Source organism: Dermacentor albipictus, chromosome 1 (assembly GCF_038994185.2).
Source record: "Dermacentor albipictus isolate Rhodes 1998 colony chromosome 1, USDA_Dalb.pri_finalv2, whole genome shotgun sequence".
Lineage (NCBI taxonomy): Eukaryota > Metazoa > Arthropoda > Arachnida > Ixodida > Ixodidae > Dermacentor > Dermacentor albipictus.
In genome coordinates, this window is record NC_091821.1 from 205,560,249 (window position 1) to 205,587,703 (window position 27,455).

The 27,455-nt window shown below is 49.2% G+C and overlaps 2 protein-coding genes across 3 annotated transcripts in view; both read left to right on the forward strand.

Moving 5' to 3' along the window:
- twz (BTB/POZ domain-containing protein twz) overlaps positions 1-27,455 on the forward strand; it is a 208,486-nt gene that overhangs the window by 25,294 nt on the left and 155,737 nt on the right. The gene's annotated exons all lie outside the window — the stretch shown is intronic.
- Positions 927-2,023, forward strand: LOC135896724 (NPC intracellular cholesterol transporter 1-like). Its single transcript, XM_065425216.1, has one exon. The coding sequence runs from the start codon at positions 1,254-1,256 to the stop codon at positions 1,950-1,952; it is 699 nt and encodes a 232-aa protein (XP_065281288.1). The 5' UTR covers positions 927-1,253; the 3' UTR covers positions 1,953-2,023.

Genomic DNA, 27,455 nt, shown 5'->3' on the forward strand with positions numbered 1-27,455 from the left:
TCGCGGCGACTGCCGACGCCTCAGCAACGTGCCTGAGCTGCTGAAGTGTCCGCGCGTCAAAGGGCACGTGCTCGAAAGGCAGCCAGCCGTCGCCGTGGGGCCCCACTCAGCTGTCGGCGCTCAGAGCAGCAGCAGCGGCGGGAGAGACGAATGGGAGGCGGGGGGAGGAGGGGGGGGGGGGGAGAGCCGGGGCGCCGCGCAAGAAGCCGCCCGGCAAACAAGGCCGCGGGAGCCAGGTGCGCGTCTCGTCAGCGCGCCCGGGCTCCCAGGTAGGCAGCGCGGTGTTTGTCTAGAGAACGTTCCGCCTGGAGATCATTCTGATTAACAACAGCAGCCCGAGGCGAGGAACAGCGCTTCCCAAGGCAGCGCGTTTCGACAGGCAACAAAACGCGCGAGAACCGACAGGCAAGATATAAAAAAACTATACGTATAAGATCCAGAACCACGGGGGCTCTTTTGCATTCCGCGCCGGGGGGGTGGAGGGCGTGCTCCGCTCACGTCTCCAATCCTGCCTCGAGGTGGCAGCAAGAACGGCGCCAGCTTCAGCAGCCGCCCCCGGACGACTCTCTGTTTGGTTAGCGAACGGCACCGAAACTTTCCCGTGGCGCACGGAAATATTTTTGTGTTTGGACTCCGGCCCGAGAAATCGGGGCGACAGCGAGCAGCCCGTATTTATCCGTCGTCCCCAAGGACAACAACAACAAAGCAAGCGCCGCGCGCGTCCAACTTTTTGGACCCGCGCTGGATGCACGCATCCCATTGTTTTTCCTCTCGCGGCGCGAGGTGCGCTCCGCCGGCGCGTTGTTATTCAAACGGCGATACCCAGAGAGCGCGTGCAACTCCAACCCCTCTCCACCCCCAATCGAGGCGAAGAAGGCACGGCCTCTACAAGCAGCGCACACGTCAGCAAGACAAGACGCTCTGAAGCATCGCTGCGGGCCGCCGGGGGTCATTGTCAGGCGGCGATAACTTTTATCTGAAAGCCACGAACATTCGGGACTCGCTGGTCCGTTTTTCGTCGCACGCGAGCGCGCGCCTGTGGGCGGTTCGCGTGCGCACTCGGCTGTTTCCTCCTTGGCGCTCTCCTTGTTCGTCAGCCCTCGCCCTCGAGTGTGTCGCCTCGGCTTACACGCGTTTGCTTTTAATAGGCCCAGCGCAGCCAGCCAGCCTCGATAAAGCCGCCTTTCGAGACACCCACGGAGCCAGTGCGCGAAACCCGTCCCAGACGCGAGCGAACTTGCCAGACGGGCGCCATGAACGCTGCGGCGTTGAGCGCGCTGCTCTTGCTGCTCTGCTCTGTCCAGCGCGCGGCGACGGACTGCGTCTTCAGGGGCCACTGCACCAACGACGAGGACACGGACAAGGCCATTCCCTGCGCAGTGCGGCAGAAGCCCGCACCCATGGTCGACGACTCGTCGTGGCGGCTCTTCTCCGACGTTTGCCCGCAGCTGGCCGCTCAAGTGAAGGCTGACCGCGCAGTGTGCTGCGACGTCTCCCAGGTGCGAGACCTTGCCCGCGAACTCGAGCAGCCTGCGAGCCTCGGCATGACGAAATGCCCCGCCTGCATGCTCAACTTCAAGGACCTGCTGTGCCGCATGACGTGCTCCCCGAAGCAGTCGCAGTTCCTCGCGGTCAACGCCACAGCCAAGGCTGGCTCCCGTCCGCACGTCGCTGAATTGGTGTACGCCCTGCGGCCCGATTACGCCCAGGGCGTCTACGACTCGTGCAGAGACGTTCGTAGTGTGGTGTTCGGCATCAAGCTCATGACGCTCATGTGCGGAGGCCGCGTTCTCGGCTGCTCGCCTCAGAAGTGGCTCGATTTTCTCGGCTCCACACCGGCCGAGGGCGGCTTCTCACCCTTCAAGATCCACCATGTCATCACCGAGCAACCGGTCGCTCCCCTTGGGCGGCCCTTGACCCCCCTTGCGGTGCCCTTCCTGATGCCCTGCTAGGGATTCTTTTGTGCGTGACTCGCTTTTTAGTACACTGTAAAACTAAGGAGAATAAACGCTGTTTTAGAGCAGTTCCCTTCCATTTCGCGAACGACTCGCGCATGTTGAGCTGCTAAACTTCTGATGCTCCACTGCGCTGGACCTACTGCAACACATGATAGCGTTCAGAATGCCGTCATGCATGGGGCAGTGCGTGACTCGCTTATACGCTCGGCAGGCGTAGTTCAGCGCTTGCTGTAGTGCATGCAGTCTCCCATCTTGGCCTGTCCTCTGACGCTACGTTGTCTTCGAACTCTTGCACGTTAACCTTTGGATGACACGATGCCCATAATTCACATGTATCGCGAAGCTTGGGACAGAATGGAGCGCAAAACCAAATGTCTGCGACATCAACGAGAGGGTTCCGATGAGAAACGCCCCTATAGGGTTTTCCCTCGAGGTCGCTCCAGCACAGCTACGAGAAGGGAGAAAGAACAATACAAACTTTAAAAGATCATATATGACCCGCTCAGACTTAAACCTGCAGCTAGAGCGTAAATTCATGTCAGTTGGTTATATTCATGATCGTTTAATAAGTGCGCGTATATAGGGTAAGGGACGTAACAAACAAGATCTTTCTACACGTTCCTCGTTGTACACATTGTTACACCTGCGGGGCCAAACTTTGTGCCCGTAATAACGCAAGATTCAGAGACTAAATAGGCCATGTGCCCCGCGTTTATTGTTGGCAATATATTTTTTTTTCGCGGCCCTCTGCAGTCGATGGTGCGCGTGATGCTTTGCGCAATCCTCCGGGCATTTGATAACATTCGTGAGCTCGCGACGCCCGCCTTCTTCGGTGCACAGTCAAGTGCACCTGCATAACTTTGTCACTTCAACAGGGTCTCGTGAAATGCGTACGTGTGGGCCCGCCGCGGTTGCCCTATGGCGTTGCGCTGCTGATCTCAAGGTCACGGCATCAAATCCCAGCCGCAGCGGTCGCATTCCGATGGGGGCGGAATGCAAAGACAGTCGTGTGCCGTGCATTGGGTGCTCGTTAAAGGACCCCAATTGGTCAAAATAAATCCGGAGTCCCCCACTACGGGGTGCCTGATGTTCATATCGGGCGTTTGGCACGCAAAACTCCAGCATTTATTTACGTACGTGTGAGCTAACAACAAATCCTTTCTTTATGTGCCAGTACACTACTGCGTCTGGCCAAGCCAGCACAAGCCCATGGCGTCCGCGGTATATATATATATATATATATATATATATATATATATATATATATATATATATATATATATATGCACACACACGCTGAAGTGCCTCAGCGGTAGCGCTATACAATTCGAAGAAAGCGCCGTGATCTGTGAAACTCGGGTGAATGCATGGTTTGTGCATCACAACGTTCCAGTCCATACAGCGCTCAGCGTGCAGCACTTCTTGACATAAGATGAGATGATAATACCTTTACCCACCATCTATGTCCCGTATGTTGCGAGTTTCGGTTTCCTGTCTCCAAGACTGAAACGAGAGCTTAAAGCCTTTTCAAGTTGTATGAAGGCGATAAAGAAGAGAATGAGGGAAGCGCTGAGTGTACCAGTTTGCGATAGTTGCAGAGCAGTCTTCGTGAACAGCAGATAAAGATGCGAAGCAAGTCCACTTACGTTCTGGAGAAAGTACGTTAAAGGTAATCTACGTTTTGGAATGTTCAAAGAGACATTCAAATAGGAAATAAAAATTCCCGATACTTTTGGGTGCTCCCTCGCCTATGCATTGAAACGCGCCTTGGTGGCGTAATGGTTTTCGCGTTGGACTGCTAAGCCCGAGGGTGAGGGATCAAATCGCGGCAGGGGCGGCTACATTTCGATGCGTTGCGAAATGCAAGAAAATGCATGGGTAGCGTGCACCAGGTGCACACTAAGGAACCCCAGGTGGTCAAAATTAATCAGAAGCCCTCCCCCGCTACATACGGCGCGCTTCATATTTTTATTGTGGTTTTGGCACGTAAAACCCCACAACTTGTTGCTTTTATTAATATATTGGCACGCTACATTGTTACTTTTTTCCGATGACCGGTTTTATTTTCTTTCTTTTTTTCCGCCGGCGCACCACTGTTACAATGTTACCGCTCGGCGCAGGACGCGCTTACATGTGTGGGAACTTTCTCGAATGTTGTCGCCTGATTTTATGGCAGAAGGATCTTCTCTAACTAAATTGCGTACGCGACGCGAATAGCTGCGTACATTCTGGAAAGTGCGCGATCACCAGCGATAACGTTGGAATCGGTACGATGTCTCGTGTATGCATAGCCTACGGCGCTTGACCCGCAGATCGTATTTCATCCACCGACGACTGCACACTCGCCGCTATCGTAGTGCTCTGAGCATCACTTGTGGTATTTTATTTATTTATTTTTTGTTTTGGCGCAGAAGTTCGCCCAATAAAAGAACACAGTGTCCTTTCACTCCGTGAAGATGGATGACCAGCGAAGCTGCGTATGTGCGTCCCTTAAAGAAAAGCTGAACAGTCTGTCGAATTCAATAAAACGCTCATATAGGGATGCGGGAACCTTATAAACCATGCAGGTAATTTTTTTTTGGTGGGGGGGATTTTTCACTTAGGAACGACGTAATCATCAGTTAAAATTGCGCTGTCGCTCCGCCCCCCCCCCCCCTTCGTCAAGCGCCGCGTGCTGCTGCTGACGCTGACGATGCGAGCAGAGACCGGAATCTGCGGCGTAGTGACGTCAGCACTGGGGTTCAGTTCCTTCGCAGTCTCCGCGACCATGCCTGACCGTGCTTGTTTCTGCAAGGAGTGCCGTCATAATCTGCCTCGCTTGACCTTGCATCCCTTTGTTTGTGTGTATGTAGAGTGGTAGTTGACGTGCGCAGCATCAATTAAAGTGGTGGGCTGATCATGCTGGCGTTCTGTGCAGCCTACGGTTGCACGAACACCAGTGGCCACGACGATGTTCCCATGTTCAATTACTTCTCGCAAGACAAGAAGCTTTTAGCTAATGGGAGGCTGCTGTGAATCAAAAGAATTTCAAGCGCTCAAGAACAACAATGCTGTGCTCTAACCACTTCGGGACGACGATTACTACCAGAATTTATCAATAATGCGTGAATGAGTGAGAGCACGACTTGCTGCTAGCAGGCTTTCTAAACGCAGCGCGAGAAGGTCGGGGCAACGAACGCACAAAGACAGGACGGGTGCGGGCGGACGGATGGTAACTGGTCTTGGAAGCCCTTATGAATGCACGAACTCGTCCAAACCTGGATTTTGATTTATGGCTAGTTCCTTCATGTTAGCACGCTGAACGGAAGGTGCATGTTTATCTCCCACCCTTGACGCAGGTCTCGTCGCAAACCGCCGTTAGTTTTCTATTCGCACGTGTGCTGTGAAATAGCCTGCATGCAGCTACCATAACGCAGTGCAAGTGTAAAGTTTGCATGTGTTTGAAAGCCGGCGCACGCCAGGACGCTGCGCTCCCCTTCTCTCGCGCAAAGAGAGAAACTGGCCATCTCACGTAGCCCGCGGAATTCGCCGCCTTTACGGCTCCGGTTACGAGTAGCGTGCGGATGGCGCGCTAATGAAGGTCACCGTGCTACAAGAGCCGGAAAGCTTTTCCCGCATGTAAACCGTCTGTGTTGATTTCCGACAGCTTTGGAGCAGCGTACAAATGCCGGCGATCGCATCCCCGCTTACGTTGCACGAGAAGGCATGCAGGGACATAACAGTACAGTTGTTTGCCCGAAAACGAACCCACTTGATGGCTGAATGCAGCTTTGAAAAAAAAAAACATACTCAACAAAGAACATTTCTGCCACGAGGACATGCTAACACTTCACTTTCGTTCCCGTCGAAAGCACTGCTTGCTACCAGCATATTTTGCTTCTTGGAGAGGCCGGCTCCTCGCAATCGGTTCGTACATGTAGGGAGCAACGCCGAACTCTTCAGCGAAACGCAAGCTCTCCAAATTTATCATTACCGTTTCACCAAAACAACAGCGCCAAATCACCTTGCACCATCCTTCATGTGTAGCGGCAGAGGTTGATCCGGACGAAGACCATTGTCGACGTCATGAGCACCCGACCAATCACAGGCGGAAACGAAGCGCGCGAGCTGCCCCTAGTCTGCTGCTGCACTTCACGTCGAAGTAAAATCTGTTTGCGCTTTCTTTCGTTCAGTTTCAATGCGATATCCGAATGCGGTGGGTTGAAAACCATTACGTACAGCTGTTAACTCTTATTTTTTTTATGGAAGGCCCTTCAGCTTCCCTTTCAACCCGCCGTGGTTGCTCAGTGGCTATGGTGTTGGGCTGCTGAGTACGAGGTCATGGGATCGAATCCCGGCCATGGCGGCCGCATTTCTATGGAGGCGAAATGCGACAACGCCCGTGTACTGAGATTTAGGTGCACGTTAAAGGACCCCAGGTGGTCAAAACTTCCGGAGTCCTCCATTACGGCGTGCCTCATTATCAGAAAGTGGTTTCGGCGCGTAAAACCCCATAATTTAATTTTAGCTTCCCTTTCACGCCTGCTTCACCTGCGCCGTGGGTCGCCCCTGCATTGCACTACCTTCGGGATCGGCCCACGTATGGGGATTGCAAGAATAACAAAAAAAAAGAGTTTAAACGGTCCTGCTTAATCCCGAGACCCGCAAATGGAGCGCGCGGCATTCAGTAATACATGGCCTTTACGTGTTGGCTTAAATTAATATGCACTCGATCATCCCAGCAGCACTCTTTTTCTCTGTTGATGGTGATATCAACTACAAAGGCTCGCAGATGAACACGTGAAAGTTGTTTTCCGGTGCATTAGGCCTATCATTCATGTTCAGGTTCGCACTAATAATCGCGTAATTGAAGCAAATGTATAGGTAGCCTACGGGTGATTTTCAACCGATTTCCACAGCCAGACGAGAACCCGCATCAAGATGAAGCATATGCAACAACGGAGCAGACCTTGTGGCTATGTACTAACGAGTGCCCAAAGGGGTTCATGGTGAATTATAAAGAATGTAATCAGTTGCGAAAGTTGCGGTGAAACTTGGTAGAACGCGCCTACGGCGCTGCTGGATTTCCGAGGTTAGAAGTTTCCTCCGGGACACTCTGTAGCTCCCTCTGCCAGGTCGGTATCCGGAAACCTCCAACGCTCTCCAGCCAGAGATGTTGTTGCGTGCTGAAGAGTGCTGAAGCTTGGAGAAGTGACGACTAACTTTGTTTATTTCCCATTATTGTCGACATTAGGCCAAGAAGAAAAGCAAATATGAAAAGAAGCGGGAGATGACAGCAAAATGAGGGCTGGCTTGAAAGGGGAACTGCAGCGATTTTTGTCAATGTCTAGGTAATGGAATATTTAAGTTCCCGAGACCCCCCTGTCACGTGTGTGATAGTAGAATTGTTCCGCAAATTGGAAAATAATTATAAATACGCAAACCCAAGCCTGACCAAACAGCCAAGTGAACCTCTTCGTGGGACGTCACGAGTGTCCGCAGCGGGGAAGGAGCGCAAGGCATGCCGGTCTCGCCAGATTGGTGAACGAAACCAGCGAAGAGCAGACGCTCAGCTGATTCATGACCGCGCCGGACCTTCGGGAGACAAAGTCAGCTGCACCAGCTCTTCGGTTCTGTCAAATATTGACAGTTATGATTCTGACGAATTCAATAGCCAAGAATCGCCGTTCGCGTTCGACCCGCCACCACGAGAGCCAGCACCCATGCGCTACATATCGTGCTGCAACACGAAGACCAGGGGTATACCCCTAACTACTGATTTTATACGTGCTGCTTATTATTTTAGGTCTTTTACCGTCTCTCATGGAAGCACTTCGCATGCTCACTATAAGATGTGGAGCAGATGGCAAGCTAGACACTCCTTAATAATTGGCAGAATTGTGGCAACCGGACCTTCCACTTCATCTAAAGAGCACCGGATGATCTACTTATTCTCATGTCGCAGATATACAAGTTCGCATAGTAAAAAGCAGCTCCACGCATTGTTTTTGAGGGTGCCGACGTGGCAGCCCGCTCTAAGGGAGCACTCCCCAAGATCCCAGTCAAACGCGTCGCTGAGTACTTGAGTGCTAACTCTCTTTGTGCTGTGCCGGCTGATAAGGAAGGCGGGTTCTACGGGCTTTCAACAAGTGTGTTTGGTACCAATTCCACTGAGGCAGTTCCCACAGTATTCAAGCGCCACGACGGAGTCTCAGTGAGTAAGGTAAAAACCTCAGCTCTTAAGCTTTGCAAGAAATACAGTCTTGAGAAACTAAGAGAAAAATGGAGAACAGTAAGTGGGACCCACCTGCCGGTTCTGTTCAGTGCGAATACGCATAATATTGACGTTCCGCTAAGGGTGATGGTATCAGAAAATGACTCCTGCCAGAAGCCAGTAGCCCTTCTACAAGACAAGCTGCGGTGTCTGCCAGAATAACGCCTTCCTGACAAGGAACCTTGAAGGGGTAATCGACTTCTTGAAAACTAACCCCGACAAAAGTCACCAAGCCTTTTCCATAGACAAAACAGATCTTTACTACTCCAGTCCCCATAAAGACTTATTAGTAGTTGTGGAACAGTCTATTGACGACTATGGTACCATAGGGTTCCAGAATAACGTATTGATGTCCAGTGGCCATTTTCTAGAGCTTTCAAACTTTTATCTTGTATCAACTGTCATCAGAATCTCGGAAGCGCAAACGGCAGGAGAGCGATGCAGCGGCCACTTGTAGGAAAACAAGTGTGATGCTGTATATTCACATTTCCCACCATTTGAAGAAGGTTGCACAGAGAGCGAACATTCGAGTCGTTGTCTCTGCTCCCGATAAGCTGGGCAGGCTTTGAAAAGTTACCAACCCTAAGAAGAAAATGCAACCAACGTGTGAAAAAAGACACACGACGAGGCATGTTGATTTCACTCGAGCTGTGGTATACAAGATTCCCTTCTCGTGAAACGCTGTCTATATTGAATAGACCGGAAGGTGTATCAATGATCGCTTGCGCGAGCATAGTTATTATTGAAAGCATATTTAGCGCCAGCAAACAAGGACGTAAGGGAGACGACAACACAATCGTCTTCCTTACTTCTCGTCTTCCTCAATCGTCTTCCTCAATCGTCTCACTTACGTCCTTGTTTGCTGGCGCTAAATATGCTTTCAATTTACCAACACGCCCAACAAATGGCAATATTTATTATGTTCACAACAAATTTCATTAAGTGGATTCCTCGTCATTCATTGCAAGACTTGTGGATGCAAACCAGTTTTTTTTTTTAAATGTGTCATCATAGAACACAGTCACAATCAACTGACGTGCGAGATTATTGAGGCTATTGCCATTACCAAATGCGTTAAGGTGTGCGTAAGTACACCCTCCTTCTCTTTATCAGGCACGGAACTTGACTTTCTAAGGCGGTCTGCACTTGTTCAATGAACTGCAGCCATGTGCTCCTTGTAAGGTTGTTGTTTCGATTGTTTTTTATCACGTGTGCTATGAGCGGCCCATATAATGCGCAATAGGGTCATGGAATAAAACCAGTTGGAAGTTAGTGTTCATCCTGTCACCTGCCCTTTTCCGTTAATACTCAAACTGAGTTGCGCTAAAGCAAGACAAGAATATGATGCGCCAATTCGCCCATTCAGCAATTATTGTCAAGAAGCCGTGACTTTGGTTTAGAAGAAACTTTGAAGGCCTAGAAGGAGTAGGAGGAAAGGTGGGTTGAAGCGACACGTCTTTGGCAGTTGGTTCGTATTTTTTCGGCTTTGCACCTTTCGCATCGTTTGCATATTTCCGGATGCCATTGTTTCTACTCTTGCGAAAGTATAGTCATGCATCAGCTGATAAACATACTGACATGCACTCATCCTCGTCCAACGGTTCTGTTGGAAGAGATAGCTGGAAGCCTGCACACTCCGACTCCAATGTGTTCTTGTGAAGCTGATTATCCTATAAAAAACGAGGCTTTGGCAGAAGAAAAAAGAAAGAAAACATGATAAACGGCAATCGTAGAAGCAACTTTGAGCCATCATTGTTACCGGAGGAGGGAAGATAACCGGTGGTCATTAAGGGTTACGGAGTGGATTCCAAGGGTAGGGAAGCGTAGCAGGGGGCGGCAGAAAGTTAGGTGGGCGGATGAGATTAAGTTTGCAGGGACAATATGGCCATAATTAGTACATGACTGGCGTAGTTGGAGAAATATGGGAGAGGTCTTTACCCTGGAGTGGGCGTAACCAGGCTGCTGCTGCTGCTGCTGCTGCCGCTGCTGCTGCTGCTGCTGCTGCTGCTGCTGCTGCTGCTGATGATGATGATGATGATGATAGCGGTAGCTGTTCCCCGCTTGGCTACTGTGTAACTGTTTGTTTTTGGAGCTCCTGTGGCTTGTCGATATACTTGCTATGCAGGTTTGGTAACTGTATGAGTAACTTGAAAACTGAAGACGAAACAGGTACCGCGGTTAACAGTGGCATCGAATTTCTATGCATTCGGCGATCGTTGAATCTGGTTTCAAGCACTGTTAGTATATATGGCATAGTTAATGTGTCATTCTAATTTACTGCAGTAAAGTCGTATTGCTTACAATGTAGACGCGTACGTTTGCTTCCGTTAAAATTGTTTTAGGCCCCTTACCTAAGGGTCGTCTGATAGCGTCACCTTAGAATTAGTTCAATAGTAGTGCGGCGATGCAATACCGAGCATTGAATTCAGCTTTGCGATATTGGGTTACAAGAAACAAGCTCATACTAGAATTCTTCCAGGAAATGTTAGTGCTTTCCGCCTGTTACAAGTGTCGATGAGCTAATTAGCGAACCTCTACGCAAGTACTCAAAACATGTACCTGCAGAAGTTGTTCGTGGTAGACAGTTCCGTGTTGTCCGCGCATATTGAAAGCGGAACCTGAAATAATCCATAACAGGTATATGCTGCTGCGAGCAAAGTACCAGATTTTCTGCTGAAGTGTATGATCTGTCGACCTTGTGCGTCACCTTGCGACTTAAAGCGCGCGTGTGGCATATACAAGAGATGTTGGCATGGAGTACAGCGAGACGGAGAGAGGAGAATAATAAGGAAGGCAGGGATATTAACCAGTCAAGAGTCTGGTTGGCTACCCTACGCTGGGGAAAGGAAGAAGGGGAAAAGAAAGAATGGAGAGAGAGAGGGGGCGGGGGGGTATCGAGACGTGCACAGACAGTCATTGAGCCAAAGCGGCTCATGCAAACCAACGTTCTCAGAAAGCACAAAAGTGCCTTCACTGTCTGCTGAGCCGATGATCGGTGGGGACGGTGCTCTAGTACTGTCTGTTCACTCAGAGGACGATCATCTAGTTTCCTCAATGTGTTGGACAAAGATTGTCTTTGTGCTTGAAATTGAGGACAGTGGCACAATAAGTGGTCAATGTTCTCCTCGCATCTGCAAACGTCACATGCAGGACTATCAGCCATTCCAATTAGTGCTGAGTAAGATTTCGTGAAGGCAACTCCCAGCCACAATCGACACAGAAGAGACGCTTCGCGTCGGTGCAGTCCGGCCGGAGGTCTGAGTTGCAGTGAAGGGTTTAGTCTGTGCTGTCTGGTGCGCCTTGTATGGGCGGTATTTCACTCTGCTAAGGAGATCGTGCGTGCTAGAATGCCAAGTTGTCTCGCAGCGTCGGTCCTTGAAAGAGGAATGGGGACGCAGTGCTCTTCTTTGTTTGACGTCCGAGCTGCCTTATCTGATTCATCATTTCCAATGATATCGCAGTGACCTGGTATCCATTGAAATGAGATATCATGGCCTTCTTCTCTCAAGTGGTGGACCACTTCCACAATTTTGCACGTGAGCTGATCGTGAGTTCCATGTCGGAGAAATGACTGCACACATTGTAAGGCCGGCCTTGTATCGCAGAGGAGTGCCCATTTTCGAGGACTTTCAGAATTTATCACACGAAGCGCGTCGCCGAGAGCCGCGAGTGCTGCACCTGCAGACGTACTGATATGGGAATTCTTGAACCACTGGGTTATTCCCGTTATTCGTATAACTAAAGCGCCACCGGAACTGGTTGATGTAGTTTAGCCGTCAGTATAGACACATGTGCAGTCGCTGTATTTCTCGTACAGAAAGAGTAAAGTAAGTTGCTTGAATGTTGATGCGGGCAAGTGCGACTTTTTCTGAGGTCCTGGGATTGTAAGGTTTACTTGAGTACGGCTCACACACCATGGATGAATCGAAGGTCTTGCCGCAGGTGCGCAACCTGACCTGAGAGAGGCACGGTGCGCGAACACAGTTGCAGTGAATGTCGTGTGGGGCCTTTTTTACAGGGAGACTTGCGAGGATGTGGGTAGGGGTCCGGGCGAAGAGTCTTATGTGCACACGGATTGTTTCAATGGTAATGTGCGTTCTAATCATCATCATCATCGTCATCAGCCTAGTTACGCCCACTGCAGGGCAAAGGCCTCTCCCATACTTCTCCAACTACCCCGGTCATGTACTAATTGTGGCCATGTTGTCCCTGCAAACGTCTTAATGTCATCCGCCCACCTAACTTTCTGCCGCCCCCTGCTACGCTTCCCTTCCCTTGGAATCCAGTTCGTAACCCTTAGTGACCATCGGTTATCTTCCCTCCTCATTACATGTCCGGCCCATGCCCATTTCTTTTTCTTGATTTCAACTAAGATGTCGTTTACCCGCGTTTGTTGCCTCACCCAATCTACTCTTTTCTTATCCCTTAACGTTACACCCATCATTCTTCTTTCCATAGCTCCTTGCGTCGTCCTCAATTTCAGCAGAACCCTTTTCGTAAGCCTCCAGGTTTCTGCCGCATATGTGAGTACTGGTAACACACAGCTGTTATACACTTTCCTTTTGAGGGATAGTGGCAACCTGCTGTTCATGATTTGAGAATGCCTGCCAAACGCACCCCAACCCACTCTTATTCTTCTGGCTATTTCAGTCTCATGATCCAGATCCGTGGTCACTACCTGCCCTAAGTAGATGTATTCCCTTACCACTTCCAGTGCTTCGCTACCTATCGTAAACTGCTGTTCTCTTCCGAGACTGTTAAACAATACTTTAGTTTTCTGCAGATTAATTTTCAGACCCACCCTTCTGCTTTGCCTCTCCAGGTCAGTGAGCATGCATTGCAATTGGTCTCCTGAGTTACTAAGCAAGGCAATATCATCAGCGAATCTCAAGTTGCTGAGGTATTCTCCATCAACTTTTATGCCCAATTCTTCCCACTCCAGGCCTCTGAATATCTCCTGTAAACATGCTGTGAATAGCATTGGAGATATCGTATCTCCCTGCCTAACGCCTTTCTTTATAGGGATTTTGTTGCTTTCTTTGTGGAGGACTACGGTGGCTGTGGAGCCGCTATAGATATCTTCCAGTATTTTTACATATGGCTCATCTGCACCTTGATTCCGTAATGCCTCCATGACTGCTGAGGTATCGACTAAATCAAACGCTTTCTCGTAATCAATGAAAGCTATATATAAGGGTTGGTTATATTCTGCACATTTCTCTATCACTTGATTGATAGTGTGAATATGGTCTATTGTTGAGTAGCCTTTACGGAATCCTGCCTGGTCTTTTGGTTGACAGAAGTCTAAGGTGTTCCTGATTCTATTTGCGATTACCTTAGTAAATACTTTGTAGGCAACAGACAGTAAGCTGATCGGTCTATAATTTTTCAAGTCTTTGGCGTCCCCTTTCTTATGGATTAGGATTATGTTAGCGTTCTTCCAAGATTCCGGTACGCTCGAGGTTATGAGGCATTGCGTATACAGGGTGGCCAGTTTCTCTAGAACAATCTGACCACCATCCTTCAACAAATCTGCTGTTACCTGATCCTCCTCAGCTGCCTTCCCCCTTTGAATAGCTCCTAAGGCTTTCTTTACTTCTTCTGGCGTTACCTGTGAGATTTCGAATTCCTCTGGGCTATTCTCTCTTCTACTATCGTAATGGGTGCCACTGGTACTGTATAAATCTCTATAGAACTCCTCAGCCACTCGAACTATCTCATCCATATTAGTAACGATATTGCCGGCTTTGACTCTTAACGCACACATCTGATTCTTGCCTATTCCTAGTTTCTTCTTCACTGTTTTTAGGCTTCCTCCGTTCCTGAGAGCCTGTTCAATTCTATCCATATTATAGTTCCTGATGTCCGCTGTCTTACGCTTGTTGATTATATATATATATATATATATATATATATATATATATATATATATATATATATACACACACACGCAGGGTGTTTCAGTAAACACTTTCCTAATTTGTTAAAGGTTACCTGTGGCAGATAGCGCAATTCTAGTCTATGAGCCGGTCTACTCGAAGCGGCGGACACTACTTGCCCAAAAGATGAAATGCAAAATTGTCTAATTAACAAGAACTCGCTAATTAACTTTCTCGCTAATTATCGTATGATCCATATTGCAATTTACAAATTCTAGCAGCGCACTTCGCAAGGCGGATCCACTTGGAACGAATTCTCAGCACGACACCAGTTTCGAAATATAAATTGCCGAACGTTGCGGAGAAATGCATTGGCGTGCCAGTTACTTGTCTGCTTCAGTACATGAAACTACGTTTTGTGATATATATATATATATACACATAAATACTTATATATATATAGTGCGGAAGATAACGCGTAACAACCGCATTCGATGCTTTCAGCGACGAGCTATAGCTTTCTCATTTCAACACAAACGAGACCATCAATACCTAAGAAGATGGTATTTTAATCTAACGGATTGGATAGATTACAAAATATCTTGTTTTGCGCAAGGGCACTGGGAATAGCCACTGCAGCAATTATTTTCCTCATAAGTTGAATTTTTTTTTCTTTTTTGAAAAGCTTAGCTAACGTTAGCTTGGAAACCCTGTAGCAGGAGAGAGAAATAATTCATTTTAGTGCAGACTGAAAGGTTGGCACGGACTAATATGCACTAGCCGGCTGTACTGATCAGCAGGAAAGTGATGTAAAAGAATGATGAAATGTCATCATTGAAGAGAGCAGGAAAGAATGTCCACATACAGCAATCGCGATGATTTGTTATGTTACATCCATACACAATATTTCTATCTCCACAGCCTCACAGCTTACAAAACAAACTTTTCCAGTACCGCAAGTGTACAGTTATGAGACGCTTTCTAAAACACTATATTTTCCAAGCTTGTAGTATAACGTCACATGTAATTTCTAGGCCTATACTACTTTAGTCTAACATCCCCGCAACATTAGAGCCGTCTAGCCACTGGAGCCGATCTGCATTCACCGCGCTGGCATTGTCGTGCAAATAAAGCGCCATGAGTGCTAGCTAGCCCCGGTATATAGAAGAAAGTTGCAGCCCTACAGTCTTGATCAATGCTAGCAAGGCTACAAACAGGGCAAAGCACACTCCTTATATAGCACTGACGGGGGCGCAGCCAAACGTAATTACCAAATGAACGTGCGACAACACGAAAGAAACCCGTGAAAACTGCTCGCGCGTCATCCTTGGAGGCGGAAACGTGTTTATCGCTTCAAACGACGGCGGCTCTTTTGAGATATGACTCCGCGATCCCTTCGAGACAGCAGCTTTTCCGCGCAAGCCCAGGCCGCAGAAATTTGTACCCCATAACTGTGGCTCTCTGAAATGCGTTTTTTTTTTATTTTACTGGCGCTGCAATACATGTGACTGCAGTGCCGTTGTTTGTCTCACGTGGCAGTTCCCTGAGTTTATATTCATGCCGCGCACTCGGCTCTCAGAGAACGCCGTGGCGCTGTTTCTTTCGTCTGATCTGTGCACGCGCGCAGACCGCCAGCTTTAATGCTTCCCACTTAAGGTCAGTGAGAGTTTATGTACTACATTCAGCAACATAGTCACTCAATTTGTTTTCTTCTGAAACATTTTGCCCAGTTTGCGGTCACGTCCACGCGTTAAGCACAGAGGTGCATGCATATTTCGGTGAGTGTACATATAGTGCTGTATCACCCTGCCGGGGGTCCTGACGAATGGGCTGGCGCATGAGTGTAGCCAGGGCTTCTCGTGAAGGACGACAGGTTGCTTTCGGAGAGATCATTCGTCATTATTAAATAAGCTCAGCGCAGCATAAAAGAATTAATAAGTAGAAGGCATAAGAAGGCGAGAAACGAGACGGGACGGACACCACCCGCGGCGTGCTCATTTCCTTCTCACGTTTCTTCGTTATGACAAGGTCTCTCTCTCTCTCTCTCTCTCTCTCTCTCTCTCTCGTAGACAGTCAACAGAACGCATTCTTGACGACGGTAACACGGAGGACATTCTCTGTGCGCCTGAGATCGATGTTTGTCGCCAGTCTATTTTTCCTCTGGAAGCGCCAGTCGACACCGACGTGTGATGGAGATTTTTTTTTTTCGTGAGTAAATTAAATTTGCGCAGACACTGCCGCAAGCGCCTAAACTATAGCGTCTTGAATAAAATGTTCCATCGCTGAGGTTTGTAAAAAATAAACCACATTCCCGGCTTGGCAATAGAAAACATGAAACTCTGCTTCATTGAATACTCCCCCGTATAACAAACGGGCTCCGAATGTTGTGGTTGTAAGAAAAAAATATACGGAAATAAGATACAACTGTAACAAAAGAATGCAGTTTAAAGAGCAAGTACAAGATCACGTGGCTGTGATGATCCGTAGCACGTCGCGGTGGCGGATGCGCGGATATTAATCGACTTCGCCCAGAATTATTCTGATGCATTGAAATGAATGATGTATCTACGCCGATTTGTGTTCCGAACTTATTTCATTGCTGATTTGGAGGATCTTTATTAAATGCCAAAATAGGTCACTTTGAAACACAATTCGCGCTTTATTTAATCGCTTTAACATTACATTCTTAGACTGCTTGTTTCTACCTAGACGTCTTTGAAGTTCTCTTTCCCCGTATTTTGTTTCGTCCCTTGCTTTGACCTCGCCCCTCGGCTATAACTTCATTCTCGAACAAACTTGCTGAGCGGCCCCTTTGTAATCGTATCCAAACCGATTTTTTTTTCGTCTATCTCGCAGTGAACAGACAAAATCTCAATTTTCTCGTTATAATGGGCTGCCTGGTGTGGGTCTCGCCTCAGGTAGCAGCCACTGGCTTACCATTTAACATCGTTTTGAGTTTACTTTCCGTTTTTATGCGAAGCATACTAGCCGCACAACCACGCTTTTCCTTGCTGCGCCGCGCACGGCCGCGTAGCTACCATATGACGTCATAACAGCTGCAAAGCGGACGCTTAAGCTTTGCCTTCAAGAGTGGAACGCGACAGCGTTCCCGTCAACCCGCCAAGGGGTGTAAGACAATGGGCTACGGCGCAGCGACTACGCGCCCCGCATCGGACGCGGTGAGCGTCGAGCAACGCAGCGTTCGGCGCGACAACGAAATGTGCGCCTGAGCAGGCGACGCACGCCTGAGCCGACGCCGACGACACCGGCTTTTCTGCGACACGAGCTCCTTAACGCTGTCGCGTTAAAATAAAGGCTAGTATGCTTCGCATCCTGGGCTTAACCTTAGCTAAGCCACAGCCATTTTTGTCACGATCTTGCGCGATACACTTTTTGTATGAATTAACGTACAGCCCCCCCCCCCCCCCCATGATTAAATAAAAAAAAAGCTTTTGTTACCTAGCAGGACGCTTCGCAGTACGCATGCTTGATGAATGCGTGTGGTTCTACTAATTGTCGCTTCCAAAGCTGTTGTCGCTCTGTAAACAGTTCCCTTGCGTTTGAGTGACAGGCTGGTGTTGAGCACCTCTCTTGTATATTCCCACCGGTCGACACCGCAATAAGAACCGCACGCCAGGCCTGTTCGCGCTCCTCACGAGCTTGAATAGGCATTCCCGTTCCCCCGCGCCTCCCCACACAGGCAGGTGTGATAATTTGCTTGGAACTGACTGCCGATGACATCATTGTCGAAATCATCAAGTAAGGAGACGAAGGAGGTGGGGAACCTACAGACGAACCCAAGACGAACCCAAGACGAACCAATTTTGCAGGGGAAGCACTAGCGGCATTCGACCCTCTGCAGCTGGGCCGTATACGCCACTCGCGAGTTTCGCCGCGAAACATTGCCGCGAAGCTCGACGCCACGAAGTCGACTGCAGTTAATTGCACATATATTTCGGTCACATCAGGAGTGCAGTATAAGATCAAACGACTTCTTTCACTAAATATTGTTCGATTCACATTGAAGGATTTCTTTTTTTTTTTCTGATCGTGCTTAGCCTGCTCAAGTTGTTCGGTGCGCGATCTTTGCAACGAAGCCACGTGCATAAAGAAGGATTTTGGAGCACCCAAGCGCTTCGTCATTAAGGCGTTGCGCTGTATTTGCTTTCAGTAAAGCCTGCCCTCCCCCCCCCCCTTCCCCTTCACTTTCTTTGCACTGCAAGTACGATTCCAGGCCACCTGCGGTTGCACCGGAAACTGTTGCAAACTCTTGTTTGTATAGATAAATAATAATGTATAAAAAAAGGTGTTCGGTATGTACAGCGCAGCCATGGGTGGCGTGGCGAAAGAGTAAATGAAATACCTATTAGCGTCATAGAAAGCACCCGTAAATGATCAACGACGTTCGAATGATCTGGCCTATGCTAAATTGGCATCAATAAGCAAAATTTCTATCCGTGAATTTCCTTGCAAGGTGAACATACAAGGGAAATGCGTCTTCTTTTTTTTTTTTTGAAGCTAAATAATTTGAAAAGCAACTTCACCTGACACTATCCATATTATTGTGTGGTTTGTGTTATTTTCTATTCAGGCGACTTTCTTTCTTCTTTTTTTTTTGCCAGGTGCTAAGTCACCTTTGAGGGGCCGTAATTAATCAACAAACTCAGAGGATCGGAAGCAATGCAGGAAATGAGAATGCCTCCAAGAAGAGGATGAAAACATTATTTGGATAAGTTTACATTATCCGCTAAGATGCCTGCGTGATCTCATACCACGTCCTGAGTCGGTCGACACATGGTAGACACCGGCTTCGCCGTGAGGCGGAAGCCCACATTTAAGCGTGTCTCGAGAAATCAAGCAGGCCCTTTGTCGCTATTAAACTAAACTCAGCGCCCTTAAGCCACTTCTACAGCTGTGAACTCAATTACTGCGGCAGCAGCAGGCTATCACAGCGGGCGCATTCATTTTGTTTATGCTGAGCCCTCTCACGAATAACTCGTCATTGTCGTTGTGCCCTCAACACGAATGACGTCTTTGCGACGCGCACAACGTCGCCTCCGGTTAGCATTGAGGCCTTGAGACCTACCTCTCTCACCTCTAGCGTCGGCAATGTCGTGGAAACTCTGGTACGCGACCACCTTTCCGCCTACCTGGAGGGCAGGGGGACCTTTGCCGACACGATGTTTGGCTTTAGCCCGCATCTGTCGGCATAGGAGGTCTTGCTCCAGCTCCACCACGATGTCACAGAGCCGACTACTATGCGCCACAATGACAAAGCCATTCTCGCTCTCGATCTTCGGGGCGCGTTCGACAATGTCAAACATAGTAGCATTCTCTCTAACCTTTCTACCACAGACTGCGGACAGAAGACTACATCCGCGCATTTTCTTCTCATCGCGCCGTCTCCATCCGCCTCGATCCCACTGAACACGATTCCTACCTATACACACGGGGCACGCCTCAAGGAGCGGTCTTGTCACCCCTCCTCTTCAGCTTGGTCATGCTGAACCTCCCCTCCCTCCTGCACGAGGTCGAGGGGGTACACCACTATGCTGACGATATTACTAATTGTACCATCACCGGCTCTCCGGCTCAAATCGAGGAACGCCTACAACAGGCGGTCCTTCTGGTGGATACTTCGCCGCTTCTTGCCACCTGGAGTGTTCCCCATCCGAATCGGCCCTTTTATCGGTCTCCCGCCTACCGCCAACCCAAATTTCTCTCCCGCCCAGCCCCGTCCCGTCGGTCCAGGAGCTTCGGACTCTCGGGCTTCGCCTCTCGTCCTCCCTGGACCTTAAGGGTACCATAGCTACTCTCCGATGCACCAGCGAACGAGTGAGTTGTATGATTCGGCGGGCCTCAACCACGCGTGGCGGGCTTTGAGAGACCCAGTCCCTCGGGTTAACCCAAGCGTTTGTGACCAGTAGGGTCTTCTACGCCTCACCCTACCTTCGCCAGCGTCGTCACTACGAACACCAGCTGGATATTATTCTACGCTCCGTGTACAAGCGTGCGCTGGACCTTTCCATCGCTACTTCAATCGCCGCTTTGCGGCCCTGGGGGTGCATAACTCTTTCGCGGAGCTGCGGAAGCCCATCGCATCAATCAACTCAATCGTCTGTCGCAGACGCATGCCGCCTGCTACACGGACTTGTCCTCAACACAATCTCTGATCCGGTCCCACCCTCCCCGGTACCGGAACTCTGGTGCCAGTAGCTATGGGTGAAGCTACTCCCCTGCAGCATGAATCCCGAATAACACCCCGTTCGCAGGCAAGCGCGTGCCGCTGCCCTTCAGGCGCGCCACTCCGAACGCGCCGGCGTGTTCTACGTAGACGTATCGGGCCCTTCCCCCTTGGGTCACTTCACGGCCGCTATGATCACAGAGGCTCACCACGTCGATGGCCTCTCCATTAAAGCCGACACTAACTCATGCAGAGGGGGTTCCATCGCTTTGGCCGACTCCCACCCGACCACTGACACTATCTTGACAGATTCGCACTCAGCCTGTTCTCGATACATCCAGGGTTCCATGCAAGGTGAACGTTGGCGGCTTGTCTCCTTCGGGCCGCCTCCTAACGCTTCAACCCTCACTACATCAGAATAGTCTTTCCGGCAATGAGGCGGCGAATGTCGCTGGCCGCGCTTCTCTTCTCCAGGCCTCTGCCCCTCCATGTCCTGGGTTGGATCTTGGCAACTGGAGCCTCATACGCTACAGCGATATTCTGGATTATTATCGCACTTCGCGCCGACTCTACCCTGACCCTGCACGCGGTTTGACGAAAGCGGTCGAACGACTACTATGCCGCCTTCAGATCAATAATTTTCTTAGTTTGGCGGTCGACCGGCACTTCATGCCGGAAATCTCTGGCACGTGCCCGACTTGTCAGGTCCTCACCGACACCTTTCACGTCGTGGCTTCGTGCCCCGCTACTCAACTTTTCTTCTCATCCTCTTTCCTCATCCCTACTAGAGAGGCTTGAAAGGAGTCCCTGCTCGGCTGGTCTACCTTGGAAGCTCAACGTTCCTAGGTGGCGTGCGCCCGGGAAGCGGCCATCTCCAATGGCATCCCGGACTAGAGGCTTCCACTCAGGCGCACAGCAAGCAACTCTCTTGTTAACTTCTTGAATAAAATACTTCTACCACCACCACCACCGTCCGCGAAAGCACTGTCTGCTGTTTCCTCCGAAATACGTACACAGACGCCACCGCTCTCAGAGTCTGCGTAACGCGCAAGTCCTGGCACAAACTGCCGAGCCACAAAGCTGCGCAACAGAGTAGTGGTTATTGCGTGCTGAATAATCTCGATCGGGCATAGTGTGATTTGCTGAAGCGAAGAAGCTTTATTTTTCTTTGCCATGCGGCACGAGTAAAGCCGAGGACGTTGGCTTGACAACTTCACAGTGTTGACGACGACCATCGTCGTCGGCGTAAAGGAAAGGAAGGAACGACGGATGGCATTAGGAAACCCAGCTTCGACCTCTTTACTGCTACTGCAGCATGCAAAGAGAGTCTTTTGCGCACGACGACGTAAGAAACAGTGCAAATAATTTGTTCTTGGTATTGACGTGTTCAGATAAGCACTGACGTTCGAAGTTAAGCCAGCTTCAGCGTCCATACGGGCTCCCAGCTACTTCGGAATAGGCACATTTCAGAGGCATTCTTATTTCAATTGCGACCGAGAAGGCTCCCTCGTTCCTCCTCCCTCCTCGCAGCGCAGAACCGCGCAGCGTCCTGTTTGAGCTATATAATTACATTTCGCCCCAGAGTGTCACGCGCCCAGTAGAACAACAGCGAGGAAACAGCGCCGCACAGTTCCCACTTGGAGGCCACCGATGACGGAAAGGGTGCAGCGCTTCGACCGCGCACAGCTCGACGACTCGTTCGCTCGGCTCGGCGTGCAGCAGCAGCTCGCGTTCAGCTACCCATAAGCACGCGTAGGGGGCAGCCTGATTAGTCGCGCAGTAGGAGCGCGCGCAGGCGGCGAGGATCCCTATTTTTCGGTCTCCGGCAGCGGCTGCTTGTTCCAGCATAAACAAGCAGCGACGGTGAGCCCCGCTGGCCGTTCGCGGTGTGCAAACAGAGCGCTGTTTCCAGCGGCGCCACGGGGAGCGGCGGTCTGCAGCGAGGAAAAGAGGAGCTCCTCTAGAATGAGTTAAAAACCACTATATTCCTCTTCTTTCTCCTTCCCATTGCGAGAGTCGCTCGGGGGTGAAAACGAGAGCGCGCGCGTGCGAACGGGTGTGCATTTCACCTTCCGCAGTATAATGAAATGCAGATAATACTGGAAATAATGCCGCACGGCTCTCGGCGTTCTCCTTCCCCCCCTTTGCGCCCAGGGGTGCTTCTCCGCTCGACTCTAATCGCGTTTTGTTCTTGGGGCGCCCTTCTCTCGCGCGCACCGGAGCTGCTGCTGCTGCTGCTGCTGCTTCTGTCGCTGCCCTGGCGGTGCCTGCGCGGTGCGGAAATTACGCGAGGCCAAAGATTGAAAGGCGCGCGCGGTGCGTGTTCCACTGCATGCATGGGGCGCTCCTTGCGCCCGGGGCGCAACTCCTTCGCCGCCTCTCGAACACAAACACGGCCGTTTCGTTTGTCGCGGCGCAAAACGAAATCCCTCCCGCGAGCTTTCTTTTCCCGCGTTTTTCTCTCGGCGGTAGCGTGCTGTGCTTCTCTACTGCGACCACCGACCGCGTGCTGCTCAGAACAATTCTTCGTAGGCGGAGAGGAATGCTTCGGCGCCGTTCCAAAATTAAACCAGCACCGCTGGAAGCGATGCTGTGCTCTGTCAAGTACTCCTGGAAGAAGAAAGCTTATGGTCTGCTGGGACTGCTGCGATAATGCACTGTGGGGACCTTTGAAATGATGTTCACTGTCCGCTAAACGCCAGTGCCTGCAATAAGATCGCGCGGAGCGGCCCTTTTTGTTTCTTATTGAACAGGAAAAGTCAGTATCAGTGACGTTTAGAGTTTGGTTTTCCGAAAATCTCGACTTTTCCTTTTTTTCTTCTTCTCCTTTCTTTATCTCTCTCTCTCTCTTAAACCTGCTAGTTGAAATATAACTTTTGCACCGCGAAAACCCTGTTGCCGTATGTGATGTTTCCTGGCCGCGCACTTGTCCCTCTCCCCATTCCTTCTTGACAAGCGCACATTCATTAACAAAACGCAGTGAATCCTAATTATGCACAAACCCGGATTTATGTGTTTCTAGGGAAAATATTGAAGTTGTTCTTATGTGGTAAACCTACACATAAATGTTTATGTAGCTTTTGGTTCGTAGAAGATCAGACATTCCTCCGTGCACTGAACAAAAAAGGTTTGAACCTAATACTATCTACTGTCACGATTACGTTGCTTAGAAATTGACCCTTTGGACTGCACGCAGTATTTCTGTGCTAATGATTCTCACGCGTTTCATGCGTCTGTATGTGTTTTGGTATTCCTCAGCTCTTTGCCTTATCTAAGGTATATTAACGACTCACTTAATGCTATTGAAGTGGCGATGGCCCGACGTCACGACAGTGACGAGCCCGTTAAGAGGTTTCTGCTGCCACACGTAGCGATATCTGGCAGGGCACCGCATTCGAAGCCGATGGCATGGCGATACAATCATCCCATAGTCCAGATTACCCTGACGCGGTGCTCACGGATTCTGACGCGCAGCTTTGAAATATTCTCCCAAATATGGGAACCAATATGGCCTGCCCAGAACTGCGTAGCGGGTCTGATTAATTCCTCTTCTGACCGGGTCCAGCCTGAGCAAAACACACCCTTTGTCGACTGGCCAACACTGGGCAACGCAAGAAGACTCCCCCTGTAATCTGAAGCAGTCTTCCGCTATTGTGCTGCAGCAGACGCGCAGTGCACTGATCCGCACCGCGTATATCACAAAGCAGAGCGTGCGAGACGTGCACCGGTTAGCGAGTTCAACGCGAGGTGGCCTTTATTGAGTTGGTTGGTTGGTCCCAAGTGCTATGGTTGAATGTTTGAACAAACCTCTACGGGGCTAGAGGCACATCACTCAGGTCGACCTCTCCACCTTTCTGCCACTGAAAATTATCTCTATTTCTCTCTCTGTCTCTCTCTCTCTTTCTCTCTACGCGGGATAGGTGATGAATAAAGCGGTAGAAAAAAAAAAGAGGGGGAAGTTTCGTTAAAAAGTAATTTCGTTAATTAAAGAGAAGATTTTATAGGGATGATAATCGTGTCCATTAATGAACCATATTAAAGTAGTTTAATTATCTGAACTGTGTTAATATGAATTTTAGAGATGCTATTAATATTGTTAATGATATCATGAGAGGCCAACAAACAAACCAGTTGCCTTCACCCAAAAAAATCACGTACTCGGGACACCTGCGGCAGAAAGGATGTTCCACATCCGCCGCCAAGGTTTGTGAGTGGTGGCGCTGGCTAGCACTCCCAAGGTTAGTTCTAGTCGTCGACGTCGTCGTCGTCGTCGTCGTCGTCGTCGTCGTCATAATCATCATCATCATCATCATCATCATCATCATCATCATCATCATCCTGGCAACGCCCACTGCAGGGCAAAGGCCTCTCCCATACTTCTCCAACTACCCCGGTCATGTGCTAATTGTGGCCATGTTGACCCTGAAAACTTTTTAATCTCATCCTCCCACCTAACTTTCTGACGCCCCCTGCTATGCATCCCTTCTCTTGTAATCCAGTCCGTAACCCTTAATGACCATCGGTTATCTTCCCTCCTCATTACATGCCCTGCCCATGCCCATTTCTTTTTCTTGATTTCAACTAAGATGTCATTAAGTCGCGTTTGTTCCCTTACCCAATCTGCTCTCTTCTTATCCCCCCCCCCCCCCTCCTTAACGTTACACCCATCATTCTTCTTTCCATAGCTCGTTGCGTCGTCCTCAATTTAAGTAGAACCCTTTTCGTAAGCCTCCAGCTTTCTGCCCCGTAGGTGAGTACTGGTAAGACAAAGCTGTTGCACACTTTTCTCTTGAGGGATAATGGCAAGCTGCTATTCGTGATCAAAGAATGCCTGCCAAACGCACCCCAGCCCATACTTCTGATTATTTAAGTCTCATGATCCGGATCCGCCGTCACTACCTGCCCTAAGTAGATGTATTACCTTACCACTACCAGTGCCTCGCTACCTATCGTAAATTGCTGTTCTAGACTGTTAAACATTGCTTCAGTTTTCTGCAGATTAATTTTTAGGCCCACCTTTCTTGCTTTGCCTGTCCAGGTCTGTGAGCATGCATTGCAATTGGGCCCCTGGGTTACTAAATAAGGCAGGAGACCAATTGCGGTTCTAGTAGTAAAACATAAATATCCAAGAAAGTGGATGGGGAAACAGCGCTGCGGTAGCTCAATTAGAGCATCGCACGCGCAATGCGAGGACGTGGGATCGTTCACCACCTGCGGCAAGTTGTTTTTACGTCCACTTTCATTGTAATTAATTTATCATTTCTTTAATTCAATTAGTAAGTACAAGTAATTTCCCCTATGTTGTCCTTGGCGTCTTTGTTTGTTGGCCTCTCACGATATCATGAATACAAATCCGGCCCCTCGGTTAACCCCCTTTCTTTTCGTGTATCAATATTGTTAATAATTTATGACCAGTGAAATAAACATTGAGAAAATTAGCGCTGCAGTGTCTTTGTTTGGCTTATAAAATTTAATATGGCATCGCGTGCGCAACTGTTGCGGCGACCTATAGTGCCGACACCCCAGGGAAGAGTACCACGGGAACCGTGAGACCCCATCCAAGATGGCGGCGGGGATCTTGCAGATATCGTTTCCTTTGAATTCTAAGAAAAGAAATATTTTATGGTTTCAGGTTTACAGCAATGATGACATTGAGAGGAAGGGGCCAAACAAGACCTGTGTCAATAAAAAATTAAGCAGCAGCATCCGACAACGCAGTCTGGTGCGTGATACTTCAAGTTTTCTTGTGAAACGCCACCTGCTGTGCCCAGAGAAGCTACGGCGATGAAAATTATTGTCGTGTAAGAGAGATTATTTGGTATACTCCTCATGAAGAGCACATTTTGTGAACCTTGCAACGCGAACAATCGTGGAGAAAAGCAAGAACGTTGCGCGTTGCGCGTTGCACGAGAGCCAGCGTTTCGGGCTTCGCGTTTCGATCAGTGCTGCGGCACGGTGCACCAGAGGAGCGTGAAAAAAAAAGAAAAAAGCCGTTGGCGGTTGTCAGCGTCCAATACAAACCTTATATGTGACCATTTGTGCAAATTTGACGCGGTGTAGTGGCTAGAATGGTGGTCTGGTCATTGTTAGGATATACCGATTCCAGCTATATATTACCGGTTTTCTATTTTACTGCGCAAACTGGTAACTTACTGGGATGGAACAGTGTCACGTTGGGCCTACTTGATGTACAGCTGTCAATTTCTGCACCACAAAATGCAAATGTAAGAACGAACAAAGGGTCAGAAGGAGCTGTTCGTCTGTTCGTTCTTGCACTATAGCTTATGCGCGACAAACGTTGACAACATAGTCCTGGGGTACTGCAGCTTGAACGTAACGTGTACAGTAGCGCAATGCTCAAAGTGTATGCCATTGAGACGCTCTTATGAGCGAGCTAAAACAGATGCGTACATATTCGGAGCAAAGAGAGTCGATAAACTGAAGATTATATTTGCGAAATTTCGTACAGGTTGGTGAGTTGAAACCGCTATGCTTGCTAAAAAAGGAGCACAGACTTAGACACATTTTGGCAAAATGAAGCGGGTTCGTTCTCATCAGCGCGACTTTCAGCAGTCTTCGTCCAAACGTCTCGTCGTTGTGAGGCCATCATCGTCCTGCCAGCGTAATCGTCGGTGTTGTGCCGTAGTCGTCACACCGCACTCACTGCCATCGTTGTGGCGCTAACTTCTGAAACACTGACGGATGGTCGTCCATTTCTTATTGAACGGTTGTGAGCAGTAAAAGCGTAAACCAGTGCGTGTTGCCCATAAAAAACTGGCCTTGCCCTCATATTTTTTCAAAGGACAACCCACTTGAAATCTGTACAAGCATATCAGTATATTGGCGTGCATGTATCATACAGTTGGTCATGGTCAGCTCACAGTAGCTGCATGGTATGGAAGATTAACAACGAGCTTGGATACTTTTTGCTATTATTTTTCTAGCGTTGGCATAATTAATACGTATATGATACGCACTAATATGGAAGAACCTCCGTTCTACTATTACACGAATATGCTTGGGGAGTATATGATACCAGCCCGCACCAGCACTGACCAACAATCGAATTTCTCCGCGCATATCACCTTTTGCGGTCACCGATAAACATGTCCCGGCGTGACTGGGAGTCCCTGCCCACGTCGCTCTAGTGTAACTGACCAATTCCGTAAAGCGCTTAGCGG